The sequence below is a fragment of the Lontra canadensis genome, unplaced genomic scaffold (assembly GCF_010015895.1).
Source record: "Lontra canadensis isolate GAN:19392208 unplaced genomic scaffold, GSC_riverotter_1.0 scaffold38, whole genome shotgun sequence".
Classification (NCBI taxonomy): domain Eukaryota; kingdom Metazoa; phylum Chordata; class Mammalia; order Carnivora; family Mustelidae; genus Lontra; species Lontra canadensis.
This window is the reverse complement of record NW_022631032.1, coordinates 12,124,087-12,145,624: the sequence shown is the minus strand read 5'-3', so window position 1 is coordinate 12,145,624 and position 21,538 is coordinate 12,124,087. Positions and strand designations below refer to the sequence as shown.

The 21,538-nt window shown below is 37.1% G+C and overlaps 1 protein-coding gene across 3 annotated transcripts in view; it reads left to right on the top strand.

Moving 5' to 3' along the window:
- The window catches only part of PPP2R3A (protein phosphatase 2 regulatory subunit B''alpha), a 213,593-nt gene extending 192,055 nt beyond the window's left edge, over nucleotides 1-21,538 (top strand). For all 3 annotated transcript variants that reach the window (XM_032869638.1, XM_032869639.1, XM_032869641.1), the window contains one exon: nucleotides 20,703-21,538. In XM_032869638.1, the coding sequence (XP_032725529.1) occupies nucleotides 20,703-20,835 (133 nt within the window). In that variant the 3' untranslated portion in view covers nucleotides 20,836-21,538. The remainder of the gene's footprint in view (nucleotides 1-20,702) is intronic.

Genomic DNA, 21,538 nt, shown 5'->3' with positions numbered 1-21,538 from the left:
TTATAGATCTCTCCTATCCCTAAAGGAAAGACAAAAAGTGATAAAGTGGGATCTTGGAGCAGAGAAAGCAAGACCACCAAAATATCCACACCAGCAGCATGGCCCATCCATCCCTTCATTCTCATTGAAAATAGAATTGCCCCCTCCTAAACAACCAATACAGAGGCAGAAGTCTGTTTCCAACTACACAGAAAAGTGGACAAATAAAAACAGCTGCAAATATCAATAAAATACTCAATAAATGGAAGAACTTCCACCCTTGGAAGGAGACCCACTATAGCAGTCACAACAAGACCTCAAGTTCATTATATTTACCATTTTCAGAGAGGTAAGAGAATGTTGTATTCCTGAAATGAGACTGACCAGTAATTAAAAGAAAAAAAATTTTAATGAAAACATAGTCACTGGGCTGAATAATAAAAGGCACAGCTAAAAAATGTTTTGATTTGGGAAGTTGATTATGATACTGGAGTAAGAAATCCTTGCAGAAACCAGTAGAAATAAAAGCCAGGTAATTCCCAGAATTCTAGCCATTTAAAAAAATAATGCATAGGAATCAGCAAATTTTTCTGACCAGGTAGTGAGTATTTTAGGTTTCACAGTTCTGTCACAACTGTTTAGCTCTGGCATTGTGGTATGACAGTAGCCATAGATAATATGTAAGCAAATGAATGTGGCTGTTTTCCAATAAAATTTTACTAATGCACCCTGAGATATAAACTTCCTGTCATTTTCACATGTCATGAAGTATTCTTCTTTTGATTTTTTTTTCAAATTTATAAAAGCAAAACCTTAGTTCACTGGGCTGTACCCAAAAAAGGTGGACAGAGAGATTTGTTCCACAGACTGTAGTTTGCCTATACTAGAGTGAAATTTCAGAACATAAAAAAGGAAGAACTAAAAATCTACCAGAGACAAAAAACAGATTATCCACAAAGTGAATGGAAAAAGAAATGGAACAACATCATTCAAATACTGCAAAAAAAAAAAAAATAGCTTTGAATCTAGAATTCTATCCCTATTTATATGTGAGTTTAAGTTTACCATCCACAGACTATCTCTAAAAGAAGTATTAAGGAATATTCTTCAACAAGAAGGTAAATGGAGTGTAGAGAAAACAAGTGGAATGCAAGAAGTAATCATGAGCAACAAAATTAGGAAAATGTATTCTTAGAACCAAATAAATATTGATCACAGATATACTGTTAAGAGTGAAAGGAAGTCAGGGTGATATACTGTGAGTCTTTATTAGAGTGAAGAATACTGATACTGATAATTTATATTTCTCTAACAATGACTAAGTTAAAGTATGTGTGTTAAAAATGTAAGGTCAATCACTAAGAGAGTAAAAATGAAACGGAAAACCTTCTAATCAATTTTTAGAAAAAGATAATCAATTAAGTGGAAAAAATTAGTAAAGAAAACTCAGTCGACTAAAAGACGTGTTAATCAGCATTCTTTTGGTGGCAAGTGACCTAACCTCAACTTGAAATTAGCAAAAAAAAAAAAAAAAGAAGAAGAAGAAGAAAGAAAAGAAGGAAATATTGGCTTACAGAACTGTAAAGTCCAGGGGTAGTACTGACTTTAGAGACTCAGACTTTATTTCATCTCTTAGATAATGGTTTCATCTTTTCACTCTTAGCAAGTTTTTCATATGTGGCAGCAAGATGATCACCTGATAGCCTCAAGTTCAAATAAGAAAATCCCTTTCCCCGAAATTCAGTCAAAAGCCTAGGATTTGTGTCTCTTTGACTCTAACTGGCTTAGTTTGGGTCCAGTTCCTGAAGGAATGAGGCCTAGTATTAGACTTGTACAAGATTCAGGTCCATCCAAACCATATGTTTTCCAAAGGGAAATTAGAAAATATGGTCATAAAAAGGGGAATGCTATGCAAATAAAGAACAACAGATATCCACTATAGTAAGAAAGAAAAGACAAAAAGATAAAGACAGTACAAAATAAATGGCCAGAATAAGTCCAAATATAGTACCAAACACAAAATTCACATTGGATTAAAAAGTGAACTGTATACTACTATTCAGATTCATCCCTAACACAGAGGTAAACGTGAAATGAATAGTAACAGGGTTTAATCAGATATGGAACATTAATGAGACAAGCAGAATTCAAAGCTTTTTTTTAAAAGGATTTTATTTATTTGTCAGAGAGCATAAGCAGGGGGGGAGTAGCAGGCGGAGGAAGAAGCAGGCTCCCTGCTGAGCAAGGAACCTGATCTGGGACTCAATCCCAGGACCCTGGGATCATGACCAGAGCCGAAGGCAGACGCTTAACCGACTGAGCCACCCAGGTGTCCTGAATTCAAAGCTTTAAAAGAGATTTTTCTTTCCAACAGTTGGCCATGAAAATAGGTTATGAACTTTATGCAATATATAAATCTGATTGAAATACAAGGAAATTATGGACATTGGGGAGGGTGTGTGCTATGCTGAGTGATGTGAAATGTGTAACCCTGATGATTCACAGACCTATACTCCTGGGGCAAATAATACATTATGGCAAATAATACATTATATGTTAATAAAAATATTTTTTAAAATAATAAACAGGAAAAAAATGCAAGGAAAAATTGTCATCCACAGCCATGTAAAAACCAACAAATCAAACAGGCAAAAAAAAAAAAAAAATTAGTAGGCTTTCATAGAGGTACTCAAAAGTATACCTGATACCCAACAAATAAACATGGAACCATCATAGAAGTGCCTATGAATTAAGGCATGAAGGAAATTGCAACAACTTAAAATATAAACTGAAATTAACTAAAAACTAATATGCACATACCTGGAAAGTTAAAAATTAAGCTAAAAAACATGTTTAATAAATTTCAAAATAAGTGTTAAACTAAAGCAGAAATCAAAATACAAATTATAATCTTTCTAGAACTATGCATATTTATTAAAACCTATGGGATCTGAACAAGGAGAAATTTATAACCTATAGACTAAAATAAATTGATTGGCTATCCTCTCAAAATGTATGAGAAAGGATGACAAAATAGACCCAAATACATAGAAGGAAGAAATTAAACCATTTTATTTAAACAAAAATAAATCTATTAATTTATAAACACACACACACACACACACAAACATACTCTGTGCCAAGCTCTCTTCTAAATATTTTAATTCACTGGGTGCTCACAAAAACCCTTTTTTGTAGATGCTGTTATCCCCATTTTACAGATAGGAAAACTGAACCACAGAAGGTTAAGTAACTTGTCAAAACTACCAATATATAGAAGAATACATCATAAGTAAGTGGGTTTTATCCAAGATTGCTTCAGTGGTTTAACTTTGTAAAGTCTGTCATTAACAGATTGAAGATGGAAAAAATATATGTATATAAACTGATTCTTTTGAAGGCATATGATAAATTTAATACATTTTTGGGTTTGGAAAAAAAGAATCTTAAAATTAAGCAAACTTAAGAAGTGTAACTTGTTAATGATAAAGATTACTAACCCCACACCCCAAAAATAAACAGCTAAAACTATAATAGGGAAAAATCCCATTCACTGATATAAAAAAAAAAGGTGGAAAATATATATGAAGAAGACACAAAACTCACCAAAAGATACAAAGACTATTTGCCATGTTAAGACTAATTTATTAATTTTATATAATCCCCCAGAATATGTCATGGAACTTGATAAGCTAATTCTAAAATTCACATAGAACAGTAAATATACAGGAATAGCAGTGAGTTTGGGAAATAAAGATGTGGTGAGAGACAGGGTTATGTATATGATAAAGATAGTATCTTAAATGTGTCAAGAAAAAAAACAGTAAAATGTGTCTCTGTGGTGAATGAAAATACATATTAAACTGATGTCCGCATGTAAATAAATAGACTTTAAAAACTTAAAAGAAATGGAAGAAATTTATAAGGAAATCACTTACGGGTTTGAGTACATTTAAAAAGTGACAAATTCTGTATCACAACCAAAAGGCAAACAAATTGGACTGCATTATGTGACCAGCAGTGTTCTTTTATAAATCAGATTCTTTAAAATCAATAATAAGAATGTGAATCATGACCATTTCTAAAACAGTCAAAAGACAGAAATTTCACCCAGGAAATAAACATGAAAATTCCCACTTCACCCATAGTTAAAATGCAAATAGTTATGGTTTGCATATATATAGATGCAAATAGTTAACAGCCAATGATAACAATTTTAAGTGTATTTAAGCATTTAACAGAGCCCCAAAATATATGAAACAAAAATTGCCAGACAATTCAACAATGACAGTTGGAGATTTAAACACTCCTCTTTCAGTAACTGAGAGAATTAGAGACAATAAGGATACAAAAGGCTTGAACAACAGAGTATGTTTTATCTAATCAATATATAGAAAACCCTCCAAAAAACAACAGTAAAATACACATTTTTTTCAAGTGCACATGAAACTTCTCTAAGACCATATGATTAGTGAACAAAATAAGATCCCATAAATTCAAATGGATTACAGTAAATAAAGTGTGTTGTCTGACCAGAATAGAATTAAAGTAATGAGTCACTAACAGTAATCTGGGAATCCCATATTTGGAAATTAAATAATACTTCTAAAGACACAGGGGTCAAAGAAGAAACCACAGGAACCTTATAATCATTTTGAAATGAATGAAAATAAAAGAACATACAAAAATGAATGAGGTGCAATTAAAGGAGTGTTTAGAGGAAGCCTCAGAAAGGTCTAATATCAATAATATAAGTTTCTACCTTAAGAAGATAGAAAAAGAGCAAACCGACCCAAAATAAGTAGAAATGTAGAAGTAATAAAAATGAGTAGAATAGAGCTACCCTACAACCCAGCAATTGCACTACTGGGTATTTACCCTAAAGATACAAACGTAGTGATCTGAAGGGGCACATGCACCCAAATGTTTATAGCAGCAATGTCCACAATAGCCAAACTATGGAAAGAACCTAGATGTCCATCAACAGATGAATGGATAGAGAAGAGGTGGTATATATATACAGTGGAATACTATGCAGCCATCTAAAGAAATGAAATCTTGTCATTTGCGACGACGTGGACGGAACTAGAGGGTATTATGCTGAGCGAAATAAGTCAGTCGGAGAAAGACAACTATCATATGATCTCCCTGATATGAGGAAGTGGAGATGCAATGTGGGGGGTTTGGGGGGTAGGAAAAGAATAAATGAAACAAGATGGGATCGGGAGGGAGACAAACCATAAGAGACTCTTAATCTCACAAAACAAACTGAGGGTTACCGGCGGCGGGGGGGGGGGGGGGTAGGGAGAGGGTGGTGGGGTTATAGACATTGGGGAGGGTATGTGTTATGGTGAGTGCTGTGAAGTCCGTAAACCTGGCGATTCACAGACCTGTACCCCTGGGGCTAATAATACATTATATGTTTATAAAAAAATTTAAAAATTATAAAAAAAAATGAGTAGAAATCCATGAAATAGAAAATAGGAAAACAATATGAAAGAATTCATGAAACCTAAAGTTGGCTCTTTGTAAAGATTCTTTTAAAGATAAATATCTGGATCAAGAAAAAAAGAGAAGGCATATATTAACAAAATCAGGAGTGGAGGAGACATCACTATAGACACTACAGAACTTAATTATAAAGAAATATTATGAACAACTTTATCCCAATAAATTTCACACCTTAGATGAAATGGGACAAAATCCTAACAAGACTCAAAGTACCAAAACTGATTCAAGAAGAAATGGAAAATCAGAATAGACTATAATAAGTAAGGATAATGAATTGGTCCAGATGGTTTCACTGATAAATTCTGTGAAATACTTAAGGGGGAAAAAATAATAACCATCTTTCACAAATACTTTCAGAAACTAACAAGGGAATACTTCCAAGCTTTTTTTTTTCTCTCTTGAAAGATCTTTATTTGACAGAGAGAGAGAGAGAGAGATCAGAAGTAGTCAGAGAGGCAGGCAGAGAGAGAGGAGGAAACAGGCTCCCCACTGAGCAGAGAACCTGATGCGGAGCTCGATCCCAGGAGCCTGAGATCATGACCTGAGCCAAAGGCAGAGGCTTAACCCACTGAGCCACCCAGGTGCCCCCCAAACTTGTTTTATAAAGCCAATACTACCCTGATACCAAAGCCAGACAAAGATACAGAAGAAATGAAAACTACAATATCCCTCAAGAGCATCAATATAAAAATTATTACAAAATATTAGCACATCAAATCCAACAACATATAAGAAAGATATGGGGCTTATCCTAGGAACAGAATGCTGGCTGGCTGACATCCAAAAATCTATTAATTTAATACACCATATTAATAAATGACCAAAAAATCATCATGAACACAAAAGCATTTGACAAATTCCAACATCCATTCACAATAATTCTCACACATGTAAGGATAGAGGGGAACTTCCTTAACCAGATATGTTGTGGTGTTGGTCTGTTCTCATTGATCTTGGGAGGGGTCTTCTCTGCCTCTTGGACACAAACGTTTGTTTCCTTCCCCAGATTATGGAAGTTCTCAGCTATGATTTGCTCAAATATATCTTCTAGACCTCTGTCTCTCTCTCTCCACCGCCCCTCCCCCCAGCATCCCAATACTTCTGATATCGGAACATTTCATTCTGTCACTAATCTCTCTCAGTTTGATTCCTTGGGTTTTAATTTGCTTTTCCCATGCTGTCTCAGTTTCCTTCTTTTCTCTTATCCTGTATCTCACTAATTCGTTTTTCTGCCTTGTATACCCTGGCAGTCAGCATATCTTAGACTATAATTCATTCATAGCATTTTTAAGTTCAGCCTGATTAGATCTCATTTCTGCTCTTAGAGATCCTATATTGTCATTAATATTTTTCTCAAGTGTAGATATCGCCTTGATAATTGTTATTCTAAAGTCAATTTCTGCCATCTTGGTTATATCCATATCCATTAGTTCCGTGGCAGAGTCTGCAATCTCTGAATCTTTCCTTTGTTGAGCATTCCTCCTCTTAGTCATTCTGTTGAGGGGCGGTTGAGGGATTGTGCAGAGTCCAAATTATTGACCAGGAAGATGCAGCTGTTTTATAGGGACCTTAGGGTTGTCGGCCTCTTGTTCTTCAGGCCTGTCTTCTGGCGGAGGGGCCAGCTGCGATGTTGCTCAAGCAATCCTGTTTGGGCAGAGTTTCCCTGCCTCCTGTTGTGGGGGGGGACGGATTCAGAGAAAACCAGTTTTTGTGGGGGGGAGAGTGGTGGGGGGCGGTTTGCTTTCTGGCAACTTTCCCTGGAAGCTTTCCCCATCTCTTCTGAGAGAGCAGAAGTGACTGTATCCAAACCCCTTGAGACCAAACTCTGTATGCAGAGATCCAGATAGATCTTCTTACATCTCAGGCTGATTTTGTGGGTATTCAGAATGCTCTGGTAGACATCCAGCTCAATTCAGGGGACTGGTTGAAAAAGGGTCCCCTACACTTCTGCCATCTTTTTCCCTGGGCACCCCCCCCCTTAAAAAAAAAAGATTTTATTTACTTGACTCAGAGAGAGATCACAAGTAGGCGGGGGGAGGGGGGAAGCAGGCTCCCTGCTGAGCAGAGAGTCCAGTGTGGGGCTCAATCCCAGGACCCTGAGATCGTGACCTGAGCCAAAGGCAGAGGCTTAACCCACTGAGCCACCCAGGCGCCCCATTTCCTGGGCCCCTTAACTAGATAAAAGGCATCTACAGTTAACATACTTACAGTGAAAAATTGAATGCCTTTCCCCGAGATCAAGAACAAAGTAGAGATGTTTCTATTCATTTCAACTCAACATTGTAACTAAGGGTCCTATGTTTTGCAGTAAGATAAGGAAAAGACTGAAAGTATTCAGATTGTAAAGGAAGTAGTAAAACTATTTGTAGATTATGTAACCTTGAAGCAGAAAATACTTCAAATAAAAGACTTGAAGCAGATTCTATCACAAAGCTACCAGAACTAATGAGCTAGTGAACAGTCCAGTAGGGAAATTCATTTTCAATATTCCTTTGGCTATTCGCGGTCTTTTCTGGTTCCATATAAATTTTAGGATTATTTGTTCCATTTATTTGAAAAAAATGGATGGTACTTTGATAGGAATTGCATTAAATGTGTAGATTGCTTTAGGTAGCATAGACATTTTCACAATATTTATTCTTCCAATCCAGGAGCATGGAACATTTTTCCATTTCTTTGTGTCTTCCTCAATTTCTTTCATGAGTACTTTATAGTTTTTGGTAGGGAAATTCAAATAAAAAGAATAATTCTCTTCACATTAGCATCAAAAGAAAATATTTAGGAATTAAATATAACCAAAGAACTATAATACTTGCACACTGCAAACTGCAAAAATAATGCTGACCTAAATTGGATTAGAAAGTTAAGTACTGTTAAAATGTCAGTTCAACCAAATGTGCAGATTTAACAAATTCCCTACTAAAATCCCTGCAGGCTTTTGTTGTAATTGGCAGACTGATCCTAAAATTTATGTAGAAATGCAAAGTACCTAGAATAGCCAAACTTTTTTTTAAAGGAACAAAATTGAAGGACTTGGGCTGCCTGATTTCAAAATTTCCTATAAACCAAATAATTGGGACATTGTAGCATTAGCATGTATAAAACTAGATCAGTTAAACACTCTAGAAATAGACCCTAATATGGACGGCCAATTAAGTTTCAACCAGTGCAGAATAAATGATGTTGAAATCATTGGGTATCCATGTACCCAAAAAAAAGACCCCCAATCCATACCACATACCATATACAAAAATAACTCAAAATGGATAAAAGACCTAAGTGTGAGAGCACAAACTCTAAACTTCTAGAATAAAACAGGAGAAAATCACTGTGACCTTGAGTTAGGCAAGAGCAATTAAAAAAATAAATTGGGCTTCCTTCAGAATTAAAAACTATTGCTCTTCAAAAAGCACCATTAAGTAAATGAAAAGTTTGAGAGAAAATATTCCCAAAACAGCTTGATAAAGGGCTTATATCCAAAATATGTAAAGAATTCTTACCACTCAATAATAAAAAACCAATAACCTAACCTTTAAACAGACAAAGGATCTAAATAAACACAACCAAATTAGAGACTCAAATAGCAAATAGTTACAGAAAAGATGTTACATGAAAAGATGAGAAGATTGTTAGACATTAGGAGAAAGCCAAAACCACAGTGAGACCTACCAGACAGCCACTAGACCAACTAAAACCACTAGTTGACAATGATGTGGAGAAGCTGGAACCTCATACATTGAACTGATGGGGATGTAAAGTTATATAGCCTCTTTAGAAGAGTTTGGCCACCTGTTAACATGTAAACATGCATTCATCATATGAATCAGCAGTTCCACTTCTAGGAACTGGCCCAAGAGAAATGTTCACCCAAAGACTTGTACATGAATGTTTATAGCAGCATTTTTCATAGTTACCCAAAATTCACACTGGTGAATTGATAAAATACAGTATATCCATAAGATGGAATGATACTCAGCAATAAAAGAGGAATGAACTATTGATAAACACAGTATGGATGGATCGCAAAATAAACTAAGTGAAAGAAGCTAGACAAAGTATAACCCACTTGATTCCATTTATTTAAAATTCTAGAAAATGCAAATTAATCTCTCATGACCACAGAGTAGTGGTTACCTGGGGAGAGGAGCAGTGATTATATAGGGGCATAAGTAGACTTTGGTTGGGAAGCAGAAAATTGATATTTTCATGATCTTGAATGTTAAAATGCTTTTACAGGTACATACAAAAAATCAAATTTTCATGTATGAGCAATTCATTGTACGTCAGTTATACCTCAGTAAGTAAAAGAACTAATACATGCAACAACATGGATGAGTCTCTCAAAAATATCACTCTGTGTGAAAGAAGCCAAACACTAAAGACTACGTATTATATGATTTCATTTTTAAGAAATTTCTAGAAAAGGCAAAACTGTAGAGCCAGAAAGCAAATCAGTGGTTGCCTAGTTCCAGGAATGAGAGTGACTACAAACAGGCACAAAGGAGAGGAGGGGCAAATAGAGGGATGAAATAATGTTATAAAATTAGATTGGGGTGTTGGCTGCACAATTGTAAAAATTTACTAAAACACACTGAACACTTAAGATCAATGAATTATATGTAAATTATATTTCAGTAAAACGTGTAAAAAATGCAAGAGTCAGAAAGATTCTAGCTTATGAAATTGACAGCTATTTTTAAAATATAATTTGTTAAAGATAATATTAATTCAATAAATGTGTGTATTACTACTGTATACTAAGCATTATCGGATATTGGATCCCTGACTAAGCAGGGAAAACAGAAGCAAATAAAGTATCTTACCTGCTTTTTTTTTTTCAGTTTTCAGAGGGTTTAAAATCAATGTTTAAATTTTAAAAAACTTAAAATCAATGTTTAAATCTAAGGACATGAATTATCACTTCCCTGTGACATTGATATGGCAAACTGAACCATTCGTGGGGCCTCTTTAAAAGGTGTGTAAATCTAGCCTTCTGGGATCCACTAGAAAAATCCTCGGAAATATTTGATTTGCTTCTTTCTGTTTAAGAGAAACAAACCCCCCCACACACACACAATTTTTTTTTGCTTTATTTTTTAATTTATTTTAATTCAATTAACATATAAAGTATTATTGGTTTCAGAGGTAGAGGTCAGTGATTCATCAGTCTTATATAATACCCAGTGCTCAGTACATCACATGCCCTCCTTAATGTCCATCACCCAGTTACCCTTTACCCATCTGCTCACCGTTCTCCCCTCCAGCAACCCTGTTTATTTTCTATGTTTGAGAGTCTCTTATGGTTTGTCGCCTTCTCTGGTTTCATCTTATTTTAATTTTTCCTCTCTTCCTCTATGATCCTGTTTTGGTTCTTAAATTCCACATATCAGCAAGATCATATGGTAATTGTCTTTCTCTGACTTACTTCACTTAGCATAATACAGTCTAGTTCCATTCACATCATTGCAAATGGCAAGATTTCATTTTTTGATGGCTGAGTAGTATTCCATCTTAACTGCTTCTCATAGAGGAAGCACACTGCAGTAACAACTCACTCAAGACTCACTATGCAATAAGACAAACACTTTCAGATATTGATGGTTGAAACAAATTGGCGGAAACTCCCTGGAATGTAATTTGACAGTATGTAGCAACAGCCTGAATTTACACCCTTTGACTCACAATTCCAGTTTGTAAATAATCAAAAGTCTGGATAGAATTGTTCTATCCAAACAATTGGCATTGGTCACTGGTCATTCTAAAATTTAAAAATTCAGAGTAACAAAAATGTATAGTAATAGAATGGTTCAATAACTCATGGTATCGATATGTTACATTTTGCAAACACTGAAATTTTGTGTTTACACAAAAACATAAGAGGGTTAGAAAATTGTAATATTTCATTATTACAAATGTGTACATCTATGATATACAAGCTAAAATATAAGGCTATAAACTGTTAACTCTGGGATTACAAATGGTTTTTTTATACTGGTCTGTAATTTGTAAGGTTCATAAAATAAGCATGTAATTCTTCAATAGGAAAAATGTTTTCTCCCTATCTGTTTACATAGGTAATATGTCTAAATAGGTAATACATAGATGGTATGTATTCACAGCAGAAGAGATAGAAAATATAATGAACAAAAAACTGCATCTAAAATTCACCATCCAGAGACAGGCAGCCTGTCTTCCCTTCCAGACATTTCAATGCAAATAGATAACGTTTTACAAAAATGGAATTTATATTGCATATTGTTTTGTAACTTGCTAAAAAGGAAGGAGAAAACAGCAGGATAAACACTTAGAAGTTTGTTAGTCTAAAAAGAACAACTGATGGCAGCTAAATAGTATAAACAGTTGACTCAAGCAGAAGTTTTTTCCAGTTGTGGTCCTTGGAGAAGGCAGCAGTGTGCCTGGAAGAAAGAGAGGAGAGGCAAAGGGATACAGACAGATGAAAAGGGGAGGGGTCATGAGAGGAGATGCAGAGACCAGCTGTAATGAAATTCAAGCAGTGTATATGAGAGGCTTCTGCTAGACACTCCTCTTCTCATGTTGTAGGAGATAAGATAAGGCCTCCATAGAGCACATGTGAGTGATGAGGTCCTGAGGGGAGAGAAGGCTTACAACAGCCTATAGAATGTCAAAGGAAAAGGAAGACCGATTTACAGTTGTTAATAGCTGACTGATTATTCAAAAGCAGGGCCAGACCCAGAATCCCAAGGTTACACCGCCTAGGGCTTCATCTCAAGAGGAATTACAGATACACCAGGGTGAGTCTGTCAGACAAAACTTACAAGACTCAAATATTAGACATGGAAGAACTGCTACTATGGAAAGAGCCGAGGTTTAGGAAGGAGACAGACAGATCCGGTTCTACCCACCACTCACCAGCTGGGCAGGTTATCTGACTCCTGAGGCTCAGTTTCAGAAGACTCCAGCAACTACATTCCTAAGGTGGTTGTGACAATCTAAGATAATATAGCTAAACACCCGGCACATAGTGGATACCTGATAAATAGTAGCTATTACTATCATGACTACTCCTTGTATGGGAAGAGATGCAAAATAAAAGCATGGAATTTGGAGTTAGATGAACTTAATAATTTCAAATCTTTGCTCTGTCATGTAACTAGCTGTAGTCCCAGGCATCCAAGCCTTAGCATTACCGACACCATGAGGATACCACCTGCCACACTGAGCTGTTTTAAGAATTAAGACAATGTGTATAGTATCTTTATACTTTGCCCTTAGGGATAGTACCTATGTAATCAATAAACACTGGCTATTACTACTACCACTACTGTGATCTTGGCCACATTAGATAACCTCTCTGAACTAGAATTTAATCAGCTGTAATATTACTATTCCACTACCTACCTTGTTCCCTTCATTCCCAGGGCACAGTACATGGCTCACATTCGGCACACAGTAAATATGTTGCATAAACAATAAAACTATACAGAGAATTGTATATAATGTATCCAACAATGTCTGGCATATAAATGCTGGAAAAAAATGGAGCTGTATTTCCACGAGAACCTGGGCTTCTCAGGGCAAAAATCACTAGCTTTTTGTTTGGATGGTTTTTTGGTTTGGTTTTGGTTTTTCGTGGTTTTTTTTTTTGTTGTTGTTGTTGTTGTTGTTTTGCCTTTTTTCTTTTTTTTTTCTTTTTTTTTTTTTTTTAAGTAGGCTCCATGCCCAGCCTGAAGCCCAACACAGGTCTTGAACTTATGACCCTGAGATCAAGACCTGATCTGAGATCAAGAGTCACCTGCTTAACTGATTCAGCCACTCAGGTACCACCAAAGACCACTGTTTTATTCATCTTTTAATTGTAACACCTGGCAAATGTTAGGAATGTAGGAGATCCTTAGCAAATGTTTACTGGCATAGAAGGCAATAGTCCCAGCAGCCACCTCACTACAAGGATAACTTCAGGAATCCAGACAACTTGACCCTCCAAAAACAGCTTGAAATTCTCCAGCTACTTTACCATCTAACAAACATCATAGGTAGCCTTTGTGTCATGTAGCTGTACTGCCAAATTCAAGGGTAGTACTTAAGCCTTCAAGAATAACTGAGCAAGGGGGCGCCTGGGTGGCTCAGTGGGTTAATGCCTCTGCCTTAGGCTCAGGTCATGATCTCAGGGTCCTGAGATCGAGCCCCACATCGGGCTCTCTGCTCAGCAGGGAGCCTGCTTCCCCCCCCACTCTCTCTCTCTGCCTGCCTCTCTGCCTCCTTGTGATTTGTCTGTCAAATAAATAAAATATTGAAAAAAAAAAAAGAATAACCGAGCAATAACTCCAGATATGAGTGAGAAAGACTGCAAACGTTGAGGCTGTAAACACTGTGAATTATCACATCTAGCACACAACATAATCACAGCATACAACATCATTTGTATAAATTCAAGGTAATGAATGGTCCTGGGTGAAACCAGATAGGGTACCAGGTACATAAACCAATTCATCTGCCTCCTATATATGAAGATAGCAGGTTAGGATGCTAAATTTATTTATAATTAACATTCTTATGATCTCTGCAATAAGAAAATTACATAAAGCAGGCTAAAGAGTCCTCCATGTTGCTACCTTAGGAAACTGAGACCTACAATAATCAAACCTTTTTGCCAATGTGACAAATATCCGTTTACTTTTTTAGTTAAGAATATTTTACATTAACGGGGTGCCTGGGTAGCTCAGTTGGTTAAGTGGCTGCCTTTGGCTCAAGTCATGATCCTGGAGTCCCGGAATCAAGCCCCACATGGGTCTCCCTGCTCAACAGGAGTCTGTTTCTCCCTCTGACCCTACCTCCTCTCATGCTCTTTCAAATAAATGAATAAAATCTAAAAAAAAAAAAAAAAACTTTACATTATCTTAAAAATATTTCTTACAGGATATTCTGGTATTTTACCAACAGCTTTACATTTGATTAACCTAGATTAAAAACAATTTACTTTTTTTATTCTGAGAGTCTTTATCTGATTAGTAGAGAAACAGAGGCTTGCTACAGAAAAATTGGAAAGTATAAAGAGACTCAACTCACTTGGTTCAGTCATCCAGAGATAACCATTATTTACACTTTAAGTGTATTTCTTTTTGATGCTTAATGTTACTAGAGTGTTCAAAAACATGACTTTTAATGCTTCAGAAGTGTTCTCTCAAGCAATAGCCCACATCCATTTCTCTATTATTGGACATTTAGAAAATTTAGAACTGTTTACCCCTGAATGTTTTTAAAAGTAGCTTTTTCCTTTATATTAAATATAAACTTACATGAATTACTTTAAGAGTTACATACTTATTTCCATCAGCACGGGAAAGTAAGGTGCTGTAGTTAAAGAAGGCCAGCCCCAAACCCACCAGATCATCTTCTAGGAATGCAGTAGTGTGGAGTAAGGGGTTGTGTGAAGCCTGACTGTCCTCAACAAGGTGGAAGAATTTAACATAGGAGCAGGAATAATGAGGTAATGTGTATATATATTGGGGCGTGAGAAGCGAAGGGATGACAGTAATTAATATTCTAAAGCATGAGTTACAGTCTTACAAGTAGAATAGTTCTGAATCATGTTTTATAGTGCTCAGTAAACAGCACCTTTATACAGACCTGAATTTAATATATGTTTTCATTTTTCCTGGATTCAACATAACAAGACAAAGCCCAATTTTAATTTATTTCAATAAAGATTCATTGGTACTTACTCAATGCCAGGCACTGTGGTTAGTAATGAAAATGAGTGAAACCCTAACCCTCCCTTCAAGTTCATATAATTAGAATGTATTTAACTCAAATTTTTATATTATCTACATGCAAACTAAATAAGAATAAACAACTGATGGCTCATAACCCTAGGGAACTGCAAGAGATCAAAAATGAAGTCTGAGGCAAGAAAGTGGATGGTACAGGGTGCCTGGGTGACTCAGTCAGTTAAGCTTCTGCCTTTGGCTCAGGTCATGATCCTAGGGTCCTGGGAGCAAGCCCTACATTGGGCTCCCTGCTCAGCGGGAAGTCTGTTTCTCCCTCTCCCACTCCCCCTGCTTGTGTTCCCTCTCTCGCTGTGTCTGTCAAATAAATAAAATCTTAAAAAAAAAAAAAAGTGGATGGTACATATTAAGAAAGTTTAACAAGAGTTGAAACAAAAGATTTTCTAGTTACTGAATGAGATCAACAAGGAAATGCACTGAAGCAAATATCCAACTTCTAAAGGTGTTTCAGTTAATCCATTTTACCTAAGTGAGTTAAGATTTAAAAGTATAAAGGTAAGACTTATCCTCTCCTATTTCTAAAGCATTATAGACTCCAAATTAAGGAACTATTTAACATTTAATTCATGCTTATGGCCAAGATATGTCTTACATTTCCTCAAACAAACCCCAAATCAAATACTATATCTTTACCCCTGCAAGTAGAATCCCAAAAATGGAATCAAACCACATTCCCAGACAACACCCTGAAACCACACGAATCCTTTTTCAGACCATATACATACCATACCTGTATGTGGTATATGGAAATTCCAGAAATTTCCAGATTTCTGGAAATCTGCAGAACCAGCCATAATACTTTTGCCCAGAAATTGCTCATCTAAGAGGGAAAAACTACTTTGAGAAACAAGTTTCTAAAGGCAACCTATTGCTAGCAAAAATACCTTAGGCTAACTCTACCATGTTAATACTTAGATATTACCTAGGTATACTTAGGTATACCTAGGCTTTCTAGAAAACTATTTGTGAACCCTAGAAGTTCTGCTTCAATCCTCTGACCCTGCTACTCATTCAAAAATAGCCAGTTTAGTTAACAGAATACTTAATAAAATAATCTTCATTTGTGCCCAGAGGAATCCCAGTTACCTATAAGTAAACCTAGGAGTGGTCATTTAGAAGGAATCTGTTAACACTCTTCCTCAGGAATTCCTAGTGAACAAGATAAAGTTTAGGCTCTTACCATTCTGACTTCAGTGACTTCAAGAAAACTTCTGCACCCTCACCATTTTACTCCAGCCTTCCTGACAACTTGACACATCATTTCACAAAGAGCATTAGGACATCAGTTTTTATTTATACTATATAGCCCAAGGAAATTAGTGAGTTGGAAAATGGGACACTTCATAGTCAAGTGGGAAAGACAATTACATAACTGTGAAGGAAAGAAACAGAGTGAACCAATAATGGAGAGAAGACTCGCAATTTAGGGTGCTGAGCAAATTGCTGAGGTATTGAGAACCTAAAGGTTGAAAGGGTAATAGTTACGAAAAAAGCAGGGAGCAAAAATGTTCTAGGTAGAGGGAGAAACATATGCAGTGGCTCCAAGGCAGGAAAAAATGTGTTGAGGACATTTTAAAAGACTAGTATGGCTGAAATATAACAAGAAACAGAGGAAGATATGGCTGGAAGGATTCACAGGGGACAGATCATGCCAGCTTTTGGGAAGCTATTGAAAAAGAGTTAAACAATGAGGTAATATAATCCCACTTACATATTTTGAAGATAGTACTCTTCAGTAGTGGTACAAGAATAGAAGCAGGGAGACAAATAAGGAAAGCCTTGCAGACATGTAAATAAGAGATGGTGGTGGGGATTAAGGAGTGCATGTGTCATGATGAGCACCAGTTTGTACAAAAGTAATGACTATCACTATATTCTACACCTGAAACTATTACATTGTATGTTAACTGGAATTTAAATTTGAAAGATTTTTTTTTAAAGATTTTATTTATTTATTTGACAGAGAGAGATCACAAGTAGACACAGAGGCAGGCAGAGAGAGAGAGAGAGGGAAGCAGGCTCCCTGCTGAGCAGAGAGCCCGATGCGGGACTCGATCCCAGGACCCCGAGATCATGACCTGAGCCGAAGGCAGCGGCTTAACCCACTGAGCCACCCAGGCGCCCCAAATTTGAAAGATTTTTAATGGGGCATCTGAATGGTTTAGCCAATTAAGTGTCTGACTTGATCTCAGCTCAGGTCTTTATCTCAGGGTCCTGAGTTCAAGCCCCGCATTGGGCTCCATGCTGGGTGTGGAGTCTACTTAAAAATGATTGCTAGGGGCACCTGGGTGGCTCAGTTGGTTAAGCGACTGCCTTCGGCTCGGGTCTTGATCCCGGAGTTCCGGGATCAAGTCCCACATCGGGCTCTCAGTTCCATGGGGAGTCTGCTTCTCCTTCTGACCTTCTCTCTCATGCTCTTTCTCAAAAAGTTTGCTAGATGTGGGGCACCTGACTGGCTCAGTTGGAAAAGCGTGTGACTTTGGATCTCAGGGTCATGAGTTTGAACCCCATAGCAGATGTAGAGATTACTTAAATGAATTTTTAAAAAACGATGGTTATTCAGGCATTGGGAATCAGGAAACTTTTAATGCCATCTCAGATTAAAAGATGAACACAAGTTAACCAAAGGGTAAGGGCAGTACAAGCCACTAAAGAACACATACAGTGGCATTAGATCCCAAGACCATAACCCATTTGGACAAGGTAAATAGCCTGGTATGGCAATAGCAAAGGGTATGTGACAAGAGTGAAGACAGGAAGATCAGCTGTTAGAAAACTATTGCAATAATCCAAGCGATGAAAATATAGTGCCCTGAACTCAAATCAGTGGCAATAGGGAGGAAGAGGCAAAATTGTGCCCAGGTATTATTATAAAAGGTAGAAGAGACTGGCTGGATTTGAAGAAAGGAAGGCAAAAGAAGAGAAATGTGGGGTCACTGGATTGGGTGATTATGGTAGAGCCAGGTATGTGGGAAAGATGAGTTCAGCTTTGTATATGCTGCCATAATGGAAGTGCCAGAGAGGAGGCAGTTGGACACATGGCAGTCTCCAAGTTATAAAGAGGCTGAGGCTGGGCATATACATTTAGAAACCACAGGTAAACATGTGATGAATAAAGCCTTAAGAAAGACTGACCATCCAGGAAAGTAGAAAACAAGCACAGCTTAATCCAGAATGCTGGGATGCACTAACGTTGAAGGTGAAAGAGTTAGAGCAGGGTTTCTCAACAGCATTGATGCTTTAAGCTGGATAATTCTGCTGTGAGTTGTTGTCTAGCACATTGTAGGATGTAGGTAGGATCCCTGAACTCCACCCACTAGATGCCAGGACCTACTCAGTTGTGACAATCGAATATGCATCCAGGCATTACCAAATGTCCCCAGGAGGGAAAATCACCCCTATTTGAAAAACACTAGGACAGAGTAGAAGTCTCCAGGACTCTAATAAAAGGTTCTGAATGAACTCCCTCAATCCAGAAGACTCCTCCAAAGTCTCTGTGCATAATAGTACTGTTCTTGGTGCCCTTAAAAGTACAAAGAAATGAGGGTGGCATTCCACTGTAACCAACCTACAAGGGCATTGGAATATCTTTATGAACTAGATTGGATCAAATCCATTATTAGAAATCCCATTTCTGGTATGAGGCTACAGTGGAAAAAATATTCTTTTGTAAAAATTTTATCCACAAATGACACACAAAATACGTGACCCTGCCCCCCAATACAGGATTAGATGTCACCATCATGTTCCAATAAGCCCCAGCACTTCTCTATCATGAGAATAATACCTAACATTTTCCAAGAGTTTATGATTTAATCTCCACTTGACCCTCATGAGAAGTAGGAACTGCTATTAAGTCATTAGTTGAGGAAACTGATGCAGAGGGGTTAAGTAACATGCCCAAAATCACATCGAGTGATCAAACTGAGATTGGAACCTGTCTTTTCCAAAGCCCATGCTCTAAGGCTAAACACTTTACCATTATTCCAGATGGCCTCCATTAGGGTACAAGCGCTATGAGAAGGGACTAGTTCTGTCATTGTCACCATTGTGAAATGGTGAAATAGCATTTGGCTCATGCCTAGAACAGGAGCTCACATATTTACTGAATGAGTCTCAGTTCAGGCCTAACTTAGTCGCAGATCTGCTCTGAGATGTTTAAGATCCTGAGAGCTCAGACAGTAAGTGTGGGCTATTGTCTTCCACTCCTGACAGGAAATAAGCAGTCACAGTAACTGATAACTGCATTGCTAGAACTAACTTTTGAGAATTTTGTTCCAGAAATGGAGGCTCAACCATCAACCCTGCTTCACTTCCATTAAAGCAGTACCCTCCCTAGTGCCTCCTTATCCAGGAGATGCCAGTTACACTGAGACCTCAGAGATGGGGGGAGAGTAGAAACAAATTAAGTATAGAATGGAGTATTTCTGCAAAATGAAGTTTTAAATACTATTTGATAGGATCAAAAATTGGTACTCAAGGGTAAGTTTTCCAAATATTAGATGGGCTTTTTTTTTTTTTTTAACATTCTCTACCTTCTATTCAAAAATGTTTTAGGAATTTGAATAGGTATTACCTCTACTATTGGACACACCTGCCTTAACATATTTTTCCTCATTAGACAGCCTTGGTATCTTTTTGATGAAGGGACTATATGTCCAGAAGTATGTAAAGTCCTCAAAAAGGATGAAAAGATTAAGCTGGTGATACCAAATACTGTAACAGACGGTAATTATTATGTATTATTTTTCTGGGTCCAGATGTAGCCTCAGCATATTTATCAATTTAATATTTCAAGCAGCCTTCATTCCCACTAGATCAAGTATTTTGTTGTCCCTGCGTAAGGCCACCCTCAGGTATAGCTTGGAAGATAATGGAGTTCAGGGGATATCAGTAATTTCTAAGGAGAATAAGCAAAGGAGATATGCTGGGAAATTCTGTAAAGAATGTAAGGAAATCATGAATTGGCTTTAATCTGTTCTATGTATATACTTGCACACCTAAATGTACTTCTTGGAAACCAGGGAAGCTACAGAGCAACTTGAGGGGTGAGAATGTTCCCCACTCTGCATGGAAGCCACATCAATGGAAGGCATTCATGTAAAGCTTGTACTTTCTGGACCTCAAACCCTCCCCAATCTAGCCGCATCCATAATATGCTCTCATTCCCACCAACGCTCCTAGGGAAAGCTAGATACAGCACATTTTCAACAAATTCTAACATGAACTTGAGTTTTAAGGAACAGGGAGAGTATGTTTTCTGTTCTAGATGGTAGCATTTTCTCTCCAGCATGGCTTGTTTATAGCTGTCATTTAGCAGCTGAGGGCACTTTTTTGTAAGCTGGCGGTCTTCAGTCCCTGGTTTGTCATATTTGACTCCTACCCAAACGCTGACATATTAAAAAAAAAAAAAAATCAGTAACTCACTTTTGTTTGTTCTTTCAGCTCCTTTGAAGATTATGAAACAGAGGAAACTGTCTCTCCCTCTGAAATTGGAAACAAAGGCAATAAAAGTAAAATAGTAACCTCAGACCTTTCAGAAAAATGTGGAAAGCTTCAGTCAGTGGATGAAGAGTAGCAGCCAGTGTCTACATGAGAGATACATGTTTTAAATGTCTTTTTCTTGTGGAGATGCTCCAGTTTGCATACTGCTTTTAAAGGCTTTCATTTCTGCAAGTATGTATCTGCACTAGGAACTTTAAAACGTTTTAGTAAGTCTGGATACACATACTCAATTTGGGGGACTCCTCCAATTTGCCTCAGACCTCTTGGCACAGCTTTTTCCCCAAACAAATACAGTGATACACACCACTTTCCGAAGTCTGTGAATCGGTACTCTTCACCCCTGAATGTACCAAGGATCTCTCGAGGACAGTGCCAAGCACAGTTCTCTGCACAAAAGCAGGTGTTGCCTCTGTTGTCCATCATCTTTGAGGCCTCTCAGGGCTCCTATGGAGCCCAGAAGAAACCTTCACTTGCAGAAAACTTGAGTCAAAAATATTCTGGAACTTTAAAAAGCAGTTAAGGGCCTCCAGAAGTGACTTAATCCTGGTAATAAAAGCACTGCCAAAACATCTCAAGAGACTTTAAATATGTGTACTGGAGGAGTTCAAAGATCTTGAACTTACTTGGTTTAATGTAACTTCACAATGACCTGCCAAACTGCTAGTCACTTTACATCCTCAGGTATTGTAACCACTGGGCCTTCCAACCTTGCTGGCAAGTTCTGAATAATCTCTCCCCTTCCTGACTGTGGATCTTACATGAAATATGATGAAAAA